The 12,565-nt window shown below is 50.3% G+C and overlaps 1 protein-coding gene across 6 annotated transcripts in view; it reads left to right on the plus strand.

The window, feature by feature from the left end:
- The first annotated feature begins 4,135 nt into the window (after positions 1-4,135).
- EXOC6B (exocyst complex component 6B) overlaps positions 4,136-12,565 on the plus strand; it is a 242,439-nt gene continuing 234,009 nt past the window's right edge. For 3 of the 6 annotated variants that reach the window (XM_090139928.1, XM_090139929.1, XM_090139930.1), the window contains exon 1: positions 4,633-4,822. In XM_090139928.1, coding sequence (XP_089996054.1) covers positions 4,725-4,822 — 98 coding nt within the window. In that variant the 5' untranslated portion in view covers positions 4,633-4,724. The other 3 variants (XM_090139931.1, XM_031588119.2, XM_090139927.1) reach the window with 2 other exon arrangements.

Here is a 12,565-nt window from a genome sequence, read left to right on the forward strand (position 1 = left end):
AGCTTTGCTCAGTGCTAAAGGTCGGCGTGGATGGAGGAAATGAGGCTGCTGCACACCCAGGGTAAACAGGATGGGCTGACTTGGAGCTGAGTCATGGGTTCACCCATGGTACAGTGTGGGATGGGTGCATTCGTTCCTGCTGCTGGGGAATAAACCCTATGGAGACAGAGGAGCTGGGAGAAGGATGAGGTTGGGGAGAGCAGGGAGCTCGCAGGGTGTGGGTGATTGCCAGGGACACACAGTGCAGGGGAAGAGATGTGCCCACTGGGTTTATCTGAGCATCCAACAGCAAGGGGGGTGAGTCCATCTGGCTGCCCTTCCATCCCATTTGTAACCATGCTTTGCTCATGGGTTGGGCCAGAAGACCATGGGAAGGAAGACACGAGCAGCAGGAGTGGGGACAACAGCAAGGGCACAATGATGCCAGGAGCTGTTGGAAACTGTGCAACAAAGGAATGGCACGAAAGGAAAAACCAGAGACCACCAAAGGAAGCACAGTGAGAAAGAGATTGTTAGAACTGAAAATAAAGTAATCCTGACAGTGGTATCCATCTAGTGGAATGGTAGAATTACAGCTGAGCTCAGAGCTAGAAAAATGCTGATGGGAGGTGAGGAACTGAAACAGAGTTTTAAAGCTTCACAAGAGCAATGTCTGCCCCATAAAGAAGTGGTGTCCCTACTGATATGGAACTTTGTTAGCTGGAAATTGAGGGAATGTAGAGCAGTTCCCATCGGTCAACGTGGTTTTTAGGGAAATAGGATCTGTAGGGGTCTTTTCCAATCTGAATGATTCTGCGATTCTATGATATTTATTTTAATTCAGTTTAAAAACAAATGTCTTTTTAGACATTGTCACAGTGCGTCATGCTGCCTTCCCACGTTCCTCTGTGGATGTTCATGCTCAGTTTTATTACGGGATGTGCCTTGCTGGCTGAGCTACACCATGCTCCATGCACTGGCATCCTCTTCTTGCCAAAGCTGAAAGTAGCATCCCCCTCTTTGTGCTGGTAGAGGGAGGTAAGAGTAAAATTAGCATCACAATTTGGTGATTAATTCACGTCTAGGTTCCCATTTCTGTGCTCAACCCCCCTATAATACAGTCTGGTGGACAAAACAGTGTCTTCATAAGGGACTCATAAAATTATAGAATCATTAAGGTTGGAAAAGACCTCCAAGGTCCAACACCAGCCCATCACCATGTCATGCAGTGCCATATCTACCCATTTCTTGAAGACCAGACCCTTACTGAGAGCATTATTTGTGATGCCACCATTACCCAACTAAACATCAGGATCAAACCTGGCTTCGATATCATTCCCCATACTGTAACTCAAACTGTTCAACACAATTGCCAGCCTCCCACGCTCTGTCCTCTGGCTCTTAATCCTATTTCTGAAGCTCAGTGAAGACAATGCAATATTTACCATTGATTTCGGGAACATTGGCTCAGATCCCTACTAATTGAGATGAAAACAGTAATCTTCTTAGCTGTAATTTAACAGCGGTGGATGGGGGTTTTACACTGGAACCGGGCATGTATCACAGCGAGCAGCGCATGATACGCCTCCTGCAGCCACAGGTAGCTCATCTCAGTGGTCTGGAGCCCAAAGACATTGAATGCCAGCCCATCTCCTCTCTCTGTTTTGCCCTGGGGGGCTGCAGTTGGGAGCTGCGTTGCTGGAGGCACCAGCCTTCTGCCAGCATGAGGGAGAGCGCAAAATGCACAGCGCTCTGCTCCCGGCGGATGGCAAACCAGCCCTGGGGGAATGCTACGCCAGTCTGCTGGGCTCAGAAACTGCCCTGCTATTTTTATCTCCTTCCATGATATCACTGACACGTCTCTTTGCTTCTGGTCCTCCAAAGGCTTCCATCGGATCTCCATGGTGACTGCCATCGGAGCGCAGATTTCCTGGCGGGTGTTAACACATCCAAAGTGACATCCATCTGGTCCCGCACGGCACCGGGTTTGGCAGCCGTAGGCATGACATGCAAGAGCTGGTGAACTTCAGAGGAGATAACAAAGTTTTTGTCAGGCTTTCCTTGCTCCTCCTGTATCGTTATAGCCATGCACAGTATGCTGGGAGGTCACCGCTTCATTTAATCAAGTGATGGTGCAGAGATTCTGACCCCATTGGAGAGCCGCAGTGAGGGATGCTGGAGGTGTGCTCTTACAAGCCAACTTCATTTATTTCCATCTCAGAGCGTGAGATGACAAAAGCAAGAGCAGAAATGCTTGGCAGCACGTTCTCTTTTCTGTTCTTCATCCCATTCATCTCACAGACCATGGCATCTCCCAGTGCCTGGTGCAGTGATAAGGGAGCTGGGAATAGAGCCCTTCCAGCACTGTTTTCACAACACGGGATAATAATAATAATGATAACCAGTTGTTTCACAAGGAGAGATTAGCACTGGGGGCCACAGCAAGCTCTCGAGGAGACCTTGGCAGCCAGGGCTGTTTGTGGAGGCTGGCAGTGCTGTCCTTGAGTGCAGACACCTCTGGGGTTGTGTCACTTCTGACAGTGGCAGAGGAAGGGCTGCAATGAAACGTGATATCACTGCAGTGGGGCTGCGTGCTCTTGAGGGGTCATGGCATACGGTCACTGCTATGGAGTTGTGACCCCTCCTGGGGGATGAAATGGGTTTGTGACCCCCACTGCCATGGGGTCATTGCCTTGGGCCTGTGTCCCTTCAAGGGGGAATGTCTCTACTATAGGGTTGTGACCCCTCTTAGAGGGATATCATGACCAAGGGACTGTGACCTCTCATGGGAGACAATACGGGGTCACCAACGTGGCTCTGTTTCCCCTCAAGGGGGAACAGCACTGCCATGGGGTTGTGATCTCTCATGGATGGATATTAGGGTTGTGACCCCTGAGGGAGACTACAGAAAGTCACTGCTGTGGGGCTGTGTCCTCTCATGGCAGGATGCTGTGGCCAAGGGGTTGTGATGTCTCATGGCAGATGGCACGGGTTTGCTAAGATGGGGCTGTGTCCTTTCATGGGGACGAGGCATAGGGTCACTGCCATGGGGCTGTGTCCCCTTGTGGAAGATGACAGAAGATAACTGCCATGGAGCAGTGTCTCCTCATGAGGATGTGGCATGAGGTCACTGCCCTGGGGCTGCATCCCCTTATGGGGATGTGGTGTGAGGTCAATGCCACTGGGACACACTGTGAGGGTCACTTCCATGGGATCACTTTATGAGGTCATGAGGCCATGGGGTTGTGCCCCCTCATGGAAACAGATTATGAAAATCACTACAATGAGGACACGTTATGATGTCACTTCCATGGGGCTGCATCTCCTCATGGGGACACACTGTGAGGTCACTGCTGTGGGGTTATGTTATGATGTCACTGCCTTGGGGCTGTGTCCCTTCGTGGGGACACATTAGGAAGGTGATTGCCATGGGGGTGTAATATGAGGTCATTGCCATGGGGCTGTGCCCCCTTATGGGGTCATATTAAGAGATCACTGCCATGGGGACATGTTATGAAGCCACTGCTGTGGGGACACATTGTGAGGTCATGGCATGGAGCTGTGTCCCTTCATGGCGACACATTATAAGGTCACTGCCATGGGAACACATTATGAGGTCAGTGGCATAGGGCTGTGCCCCCTCAGGGGGACACATTGTGAGGTCATTGTTATGGGGACACATTGTGAGGTCACTGCTTTGGGACTGTGCCCCTTCATGGGGACATGTTATGAGATCATCACCATGGGGACATGTTATGGGGTCATTGCCATGGGGCTGTGCCCCTTCATGGGGACACATTGTGAGGTCACTGCCATGGGGACACATTGTGATGACACTTCTATGGGGCTGTGTCTCCTCATGGGGACACACTATGAAGTTCACTGCCATGGAAACACACTATGAGGTCACTGCCATGGGGCTGTGCCCCTTCATGGGGACATATTATGAGGTCACTGCCATGGGGCTATATTGCTTCATGGGGACACACTGTGAAGACGCTGCCATGGGGCTGTGTCCCTTCATGGCGACACATTGTGAGGTCACTGCCATGGGGACACATTATGATGACACTTCCATGGGGCTGTGTCCCTTCGTGGAGACACACTATGAAGGTCACTGCCATGGGGACACATTGTGAGGTCAGTGCCATGGAGCTGTGTCCCTTCATAGGGACACATTGTGAAGTCACTGCCATGGGGACACATTATGATGGCACTTCTATGGGGTTGTGTCCCTTCACGGGGACACATTGTGATGTTACTGCCATGGGGACACATTGTGAGGTCACTGCTTTGGGGCTGTGCCCCTTCATGGGAGCACATTGTGAGGTCATTGTTATGGGGACACATTATGATGACACTTCCATGGGGCTGTGTCCCTTCGTGGAGACACACTATGAAGGTCGCTGCCATGGGGACACACTGTGATGTCACTGCCATGGGGACACGTTATGACGTCACTGCCGTGCTGACACACCGTGAGTTGCTGCTATGACGCAGCCTCGCGTTGCCGCCATTCACGCCCCGCCCCGCCCCTCCCTCCTCCCCTCACGGCTCCTCCCGCCTCAGCGCGTTCCCGCACTACGTTTCCCGGCGTGCCCCGCGGCCGGGCCGGGCCGAGCGGAGCTGGGCGGGCCGGCAGGTAGGTGGGGTCCGCCGGGCGGCACGGCGCTGCTGGGTGCCCCGCCGGAACAACTCCCCCATCTCCCCCCCTTTCACCCCCTCTCCGCCCCCACCGTGTGAAGATGGCGGAGCTGGAGAGCTTAGAGACGGCGGCGGAGCACGAGAGGATCCTGCGGGAGATCGAAAGCACCGACACGGCCTGCATCGGCCCCACGCTCAGGTACGGCGCGGGCGGGGCGGGGCTGCAGGTGGTGCCGGGCCGGGCGGCTCCGAGCCTCCGTGTTCCCTTTGCCGACGCTCCTCTTGTTCTGAGGGATTTGCGAAGGGCCGATTTGTGTTTTCTTAGTGGAGAGGAGCCCCTGAGGAAGCTGCCCCTCTCGCAGCCCCGCCCGATTGTGGGTGCTCTCACCGTCCTGCCCGCGGTTAGAGGTGATGCTGTCGCCGTTTGGTTGATGACCCTTTTGTTCTGAAACAGCTCTTCCTCCCAGCTGCGCAGCCCGTGGTTTCGTCTGTGTTACCTGCTGGGTTGGCTGCGGTCAGCAGCGCGGGTGGACGCTGCCCTGTCTGCCTTCACGCTCTGCCCATCACAAGAGGTGTTTCCTTCTGATGCCCTTTAGGGGTTTTGTAGCCGTGCTTCCCGTTGTGTTCTTGTTCAGGAAGATGGTGAGCTGGCTGCTCGCCCTGAGTTTGTTTCTGTGGGAGATCACCTTTTTTTTTTTTTTTTTTTTTTTTTCCCTTTTCTAAATCTGATGTATTAGGTGAATTATGCACTTTGAAGCTCTTGCTAGGCAGGCAGCGTGCTGGCAGCATCGCCTTCCAGATGGAAGCCATGCAATCGATTCAGCAAAGAGAACATCTCCTGCCTCTGTCCCCTCCTGTTTCCTTCCCCCCCTGCTGAAAGGGGACAAGCTTCCCAGCAGGGTCTGCTGTGATACGGCAAGGGGGAATGGTTTCTAACTCAAAGAGAGGAGATCTAGACTGGATATAAGGAAAAAGTGTTTTACGCTAAGGCCACTTGCCCAGAGAGGTGCTGGTGTCACATCCATGTTGGCCTCTTCTCCCAGGCAACAAACAGAACCCAAGGAAATGGCTGCAAGTTGTACCAGAGGAGGTTTAGGTTAGACATAAGGAAAAACTTTTTCTCTCAGGCACTGGAATGGCTGCCCAGGGAGGTGGTGGAGTCGCCATCCCTGGCGGTTTTCAAGAGGTGCCTGGATGAGGAGCTGCGAGATCTGGTTTAGTGCTTGTGGTGCAATGGTGATGGGAGAATGGTTGGACTAGATGATCTTGCAGGTCGTTTCCAATCTTGCAATTCTATGATTCATGGAGACCCTCAGGTCAGGCTGGAGGAGCTTTGAGCACCTGATGGTGCTCCCTGTACACTGCAGGCAGTGGGACCAGATGGCCTTTAAGGGTCCCCTCCAATTCAAACCACGGTAAGAGAGAAGTTCCCCAAAGAACATCTGAACACCAATATGCATTGCTTGTAACTGGGAACAAGCACGCGTGTGTCCCTCTGGGAAGTGAATGATGCACACAGGTAGAAAATGCTCGTAGCCCATCTTCATCTCTCCGTTCTTCTGTATCAGGAGCTGCAGAACTTGAAATCAGTGCCAGGTGGGGATATTGTGTACAGACAGAGCTCACCCTCCTGTCCCGCCCTCTCTACAATAGTCCTTAATTCCTTTCCCATATTGGAGTTTTCCAAAATCACTGTTTTAAATGACTCAGGTGGCTGTTTAAAAATGAATGGGTTTCAGCTGTGGGTTGATACTGTGGGCAGGAACCCAACCAAGCAAAGCTTTGCATGTGTGGAGCAATAGGATCGTAGAATCACAGAATGGCCTGGGTTGAAAAGGACCACAATGATCATCCAGTTCCAACCGCCTGCTATGTGCAGGGACCAGACCAGGCTGCCCAAAGCCACATCCAGCCTGGCCTTGAATGCCTGCAGGGATGGGGCATCCACAACCTCCTTGGGCAACCTGTTCCAGTGCCTCACCACCCTCTGTGTGAAAAACTTCCTCCTAATATCCAACCTAAACCTCCCCTGTCTCAGTTTGAAGCCATTCCCCTTGTCCTATCACTATCCACCCCCGTAAACAGCCATTCCCCCTCCTGTTTATACCTTCCCTTTAAGTATTGGAAGGTCACAGTGAGGTCTCCCCAAAGCCTTCTCTTCTCCAAGCTAAACAAGCCCAGTTCCCTCAACTTTTCTTTATAGGAGAGGTGTTCCAGCCCTCTGATCATCTTAGTGGCTCTCCTCTGGACCTGGCCTTGCTGTGGGGTTGCCCATTTATCTGGTTGGTTTTGTTTTTAGGACACAGCACTCTTCTTCCAGAAGTTCTCCTTAAAAGGTAAACTGGGTGATGCTGTTGATAGGACACACTGAGAGTTGGGTTTCTCCTCAAAACTGAACCAACTGGTTAGAATGTATGGAAACTGCCACTGCTGGGAATGTGGGTGGTTCTTTTTATTCTCTTTCATAGAAGAAAGTGTAGTTAAACTCATTCTTTAATATTAAGGTTGGATGTGTCTGTCTGTAGGAAAACTTGTGAGCATCAGAGGCACATGGAAGGGAGGTTTGTGCTTTGTTGCATTACTTGCTGAAGCACAGCGGTTCTTCGTTAGGAGGCTCGTTAAGGATCCAAGCGTAAGCAATACCTGCTGCAAGGATCTTTAGAACTTAAATTGGATTGGCTCAGGGTAAACACGATGTGCTGCAGAGCCCGGAAAAGCAGATGATGAAAACTCTCAGAAAAGGTGACTCACTGCTGTGGGCATCATGGAAGAAGTGTGTCTTCAAGGAGCCGGGCTGGCTTCCCTTCCAGGAACAGCAGTCCTGAAGACAGAAATAAGCTGTGCTGGGTCTTGCTGCCAACGTGTTAACATTACAGCGCTGCACTGTTATCAGTTTCTCACACAGAACTAGGTGTTATGGCTGCTTTGAGTTGTGCTGATGTGGTGTTTGGTGCCTGGTCTGTGTTATTGGGGGGGGGGTGGCCGAGGGGTTAAAGATGTTAAAGTGAAGGTCCAACCAATTCATCTGGCTGGGTGGGTTGGCGTCCCACCCACCAGGGAGAGTTTTCAGCTAGAAAAAGAGCAAGTGTAGTAATTGGTGCCCTGGGGCAGGGGAAGGATGAGATGCCTGCTTGAAGTCCCTTCCAGGCCCATTTGTCTGCTTTTCTTTCTGTGATTCTTATGCTGGGCACTGCGCACATGTGGGACAAAGTCCCTCTGAGAGGCTGGCAGGGGAGAAATTCCCTTCTAAATATAAAACAGGGGCATGAGAGGGAGCGTCGCAACAGCATGGCTGTGTGTGATGAGCTGTGGTTGTCTCCTGCTTGTGGTATGGATGCCATCCAGGTCTCTCTCATAGACGTGTGATGGGATGATTGCTGCCTGCTCTCTGCCGGGATCCCACTGCAGCTGCTAATCAAAGTTTGTCAGATTTCTCACTCCTCCTCATAGCTCTTGGTATAAAATGCTCCATCTTCAGCCTTGTGTTTCCTGCACTCCTCAATTATGCATTAATGGCTGCAGCTGGTGCAGAAGAAAGGCAGGAGAAGCACTGAGGTTATTCCATCTGACAGCTGTGTATGCAGGCAGTGCAGTGCCACTCACTTTCCCTGCCCTCAGCTGTCATCTGCAGATGAGCCCCTGCGATTGCATGCATTGCTAATCATCTAAAATCCGTTTCAACCTGCAGGTATTTTGCTGTCCTTTCCCATGTTGTTCTTCAGTGTCCTTTAACAGCAGATGTCTTCTTTCTTTATTATGAAAGTGGTGAGGTGCTGGAACAGCTGCCCAGAGAGGTTGTGGATGCCCCGTCCATCCCTGGAGGTGTTCAAGGCCAGGTTGGATGGGGCCCTGGGCAGCCTGGTCTGATATTAAATGTGGAGGTCTCCTGCAGCAGGGGAATTGGAGCTTGGTGATCCTTGAGGATCCTTCCAACCCAAGCCATTCTATGGTTGATTCTATGATTCTGTGTCTTCTCGTGGTTAAAATACCTGCTGGTGTTTTCAAGTAACTTCTTCATCTTCTTTTCCATTCTTCAGCTCGAGCTCTTCCCTTCCCATTGAGGTTTTATTGGTTATGATATGATTAGTGCCGACCTGAACCCCTTTAGAAGGCTGATGGAATCAGATCTCAAACAGCAATCAGTTGTTCAGCGTGAGCTTTGAAACTCCAATGAAAAATACAGCTCTGTCTCAGATCTGTCTGCTAATTGTGCTTGTTCAGAGCAATTACAAAGTTGTTCAACCCAGGAATGGAATTGAGCACACTTGATAGGGGATAGTTTCTACTAAGCAGCTCTTGACTGAGATTAAAGTAGGACAGTAATTAGGCTCTGTTCTCTAAATCCTTTATCAACTTTCCACTAGTTGTCAGGGATTAGCCATGTCCCAGGTGACCTGTAACCACCTGCCTGACCCTTTCGTTGTCCTGGCCACGTGCTGTGTTCGTCCCCTGCTGTAACCATGTGCCAAGGTTCCATTTAAGCAATGGGTCCTCAGCTGCAATTCTATAGGATTCTGGATTAATTTTCTCCTTAATGGAAAGAGCTTCTCCTGGTTTCCTCTTGTACAGATACATCAGTAGGTCCTGCATCAATCTGAACTGAAAATATCCCAGCCCTGTCTCTGCAAGTTCATGTTCTGGTGCAGAACTTTGGGGTTTTGCTCTTTTGGACAGGGCCAGGCATGTGTTGGTGCTCTTGTTAGCCCCTTTGAGCTCCGCAGTGCCCAGCAGACCACTCGCTTGGCTGGGGAGCCCAACTGTGCTCTGGAGGGTCAAATGGATGCATGGCATTGTGTGGTGATGTGCCAATCTTCTGGGCTGGATGCGAAGAATGAAGGAGAGCCAAGCTGGTCCTAATCTCTGCTGCAGTGGGTGAGATGAGGATAATGGTCTGCGTTACAGATGTGAAGGGAGGGTAAGGACAGGCATCTGGCTTAAAGCTTTCCTATTAGTATTTCGGAGGGGAGGCGTGAGGATGGTACGGTGCCTCCTGGTCGCTCTTGGGATCTCCTTTCTGAGTAGTAGGCAGCTGTGCTTGCTGCAGTCTGCCCTTCAGCTGAGCCCTCCCAGGGTGAGGAGATCATGCAGCAGATTTGGGATGGAGTGCATCTTCTCAGACTATGAAACACCTTGCCAAGGTCCCAGGTAAAGAACTGTGGAGCATCTGAACAAAATCTCCTGAACACCGTGCAAACTTGGTGCTGATAATATGCAGAGTTACAGACTTTGCTGTGTTGCTGTTGTCATCCCTGCTTGACTTTGCCTGGACTATGCAGGTCCCATCCCTGGAATCTGTGCATAGCAGTGTGGAATTGCAGCATCCAGCAAAGGGGCAGCGCAGAGCAGCTAGCCACTAAGTGCTGCCACAGAGCTCGCTCAGGAAGCTGCTTATAACAACTGTAAATTGTCTGCTAATAAAAGCCTCACAGGATCTTTTGAAGCATCTTTCAGCCCGTTCTCCTGCCACCCAGACGGGGAAACTGCAATCTCCTGAAAGCGAGTCTGTGCCTCTGTTCATATGCACATAATTAAGTGTCTTTTACAAGACAGTTCATTGCAATGCCGCTGGAATTGTATTAGCATTCCCTTCTGGTCAGGCTGATGCTGTGAAGGGAAAATAGCAGCAACAGCTCTCGTGAAGTAATTCAGCACCAGCAGTGATAGTCCAGCAGGAGATGGACCGGGCTGCCTTAACGTGTGTGGCATCGCCTCCAGGTATGCTTAATTTACTTAATTATTATCTCACATTTCATGAGTCCTTTCTATCTGCTGCATTAAGGGTATCTTGAAGGATATTTTGTCTTCATTTTTAACAAAACAGCTGTTTATTCCATGGCTGAGGAAGCCTTGTGGTACTTGCTTTGCAATTCCTTTTCCCAAAGGATAGCAAACAGTCTTTGGGAAAAGCTGCACTAACTGGGCTTGCTTAATCCAGAGAAAACAAGTCGGGTACACAATTTGTCTTCAGATATAGAAAAGGCTGCTGAAAAGATGGATAAAAAGCTTTTTTTTATATATTACTGGTACGGTACGGGTCGTACCAGCAGTGTTCTGCTCAGGAGCTTCCAAGGGATCTCCCACAGATTCCCCCTCAACTTCTTAGCCCACCAACTCTCTAATGTGTAAACATCTTAAAGTGATGAGTTCTGCAGTTTAATAATTGCATGTCACACAGCTCAGCCAAGGTCGCTGCTGGGCTTGCTGCACTGCTCAGAGCATCTCCTGCTGTCACCTCACTCCGTGGCACGGACTCTATGGACCCATGCGTGCAGCAGGCATTCAATCTTGCCTTTCGTTATCGTTAGGATGCTGCTGGTTCGGAGCAGTAAATATGCTTTTCAAGCAGTTTCATTGCCACCCACAAGCATTTAATACTTGCAGCTGATGCTTTTCAGTTTCATTTTTCGGAAAGGAAGAAATGAAGAAGCATGCTGCTTTTCTTTGTGGTAATAACGGTTCTCCTTCTCGCATAGAGGAGCTTAATTTGGTGTAACAGCAGATCAGGTTGGATGTTAGGAGACATTCCTTCCCCAAAAGAGCAGTCAGGCAGTGATACAGCTGCCCAGGGAGTGGTGGGATCACCATCCCTGGAGGTGTTTCAGTACTGTGGGGATGTGGCACTGAGGGACATGGTCAGTGGGCATGGTGGGATGGGTTGGGTTAGGGATCTCAGAGCTCTTTCCAAACTGAATGATTCAGTGATTCTGTAAAATCTCTCAGCTATCTGTTTGAGGCTGGTTTGTTCACCTCTGGTTGGATGTAGGAGCCCGGCTCTGAGGTTGGGTCTGCAGGAGTTCTCATTGAGCTGTCCCACCTCCAGCGTGTGCTCCTTGAAAAGTCAAAAATAGGCAACCAGTCTGCTTGGCTTCCTATGGGTGTGCCGTGGGAATAACATCCTTTGATAAGATTTCTGATGCAGCTTTAGGTCATGGTGAGGAATTGTTCCCCTGTGAGTGCCAGCCTGTTTCCGAGTACCGTTTGTCGTTCTGCACTGTGAATGTGCTGTGTGTCTGTCTGCTGGGATTTTGGTTCTGTGCTTCCAAACTGGTTTTGATTTGGAAAATCAGTGTCTGGATCATTAGCTCTCCTGGTAGGTTGGCTCAAAGGCTGGCTGTTTGCTGAGACCTGAGGGCTGGCTGTTTGCTGAGGCCAACATGCGCTGCTTTGCATTTGTTCAGGCATCACTTAGAGACAGAGGGACTGAGCATCAGGAGCAGAAAGAGAAAGGATGAATGGAAAGATGAATGTCTGGAGCGTTTTTTCCCCTCTCTGCTGAGTCATGAGGAGCTTCAGTGTAAGGCGAGGGGCTGGAAGGGAAGAGAGGGAGGCTCTTGGCAGCATTTTAGCTGATGGATGAAGCTGCTGACTTCACTTTCAGGCTGATGTCTCAGAGTCCAATTCTTGAGCAGTGCTGACAGGAGTGGCAAGATGGGTAAGGTGAGCACATCTGGTCCCAGCTGGTGATACTAAAATTGAGCTGGGCTATAGGCTTTGTTTTTTACACTTCATTTCAAACAGTGTTTTGGGATTCAGGTTGTTCCTATGCACTGCCTAAATGAGGACTTTGGTGATTCCAGCTTCTGTGTAGAGGACTTGAGAAAAGGATTAATATGAAGCAGAGATTTCTTGGACTTGAGCTTCCTTACTGCTAGGGAAGGTGGCACCCATTAATGGAATATTTTCCAAATATTGCCCTTCTTAAGCTAGCTTTTCTTCTGTGTTGTCAGGAACTAAGAGTAAAGATCAAGTGAACCAGCTCACCGATCCTTTTGTCTTCTTTCTGATTTGGAGAGCAGCAGACACCAAATGATGCCCAGAGCAATGCAGGTGCCCAAGGTCATGGATGGGGGGGAGGAGGGAGGGGCTGGGAGGGCTCTAAGGTCCCTTCTAACCCAACTGTTCTAGACTCTCTGATGACTTTATGACTCAAATTGTAGCTTCT

The sequence above is a fragment of the Phasianus colchicus genome, chromosome 4 (assembly GCF_987193195.1).
Source record: "Phasianus colchicus chromosome 4, bPhaCol1.hap1.1, whole genome shotgun sequence".
NCBI lineage: Eukaryota > Metazoa > Chordata > Aves > Galliformes > Phasianidae > Phasianus > Phasianus colchicus.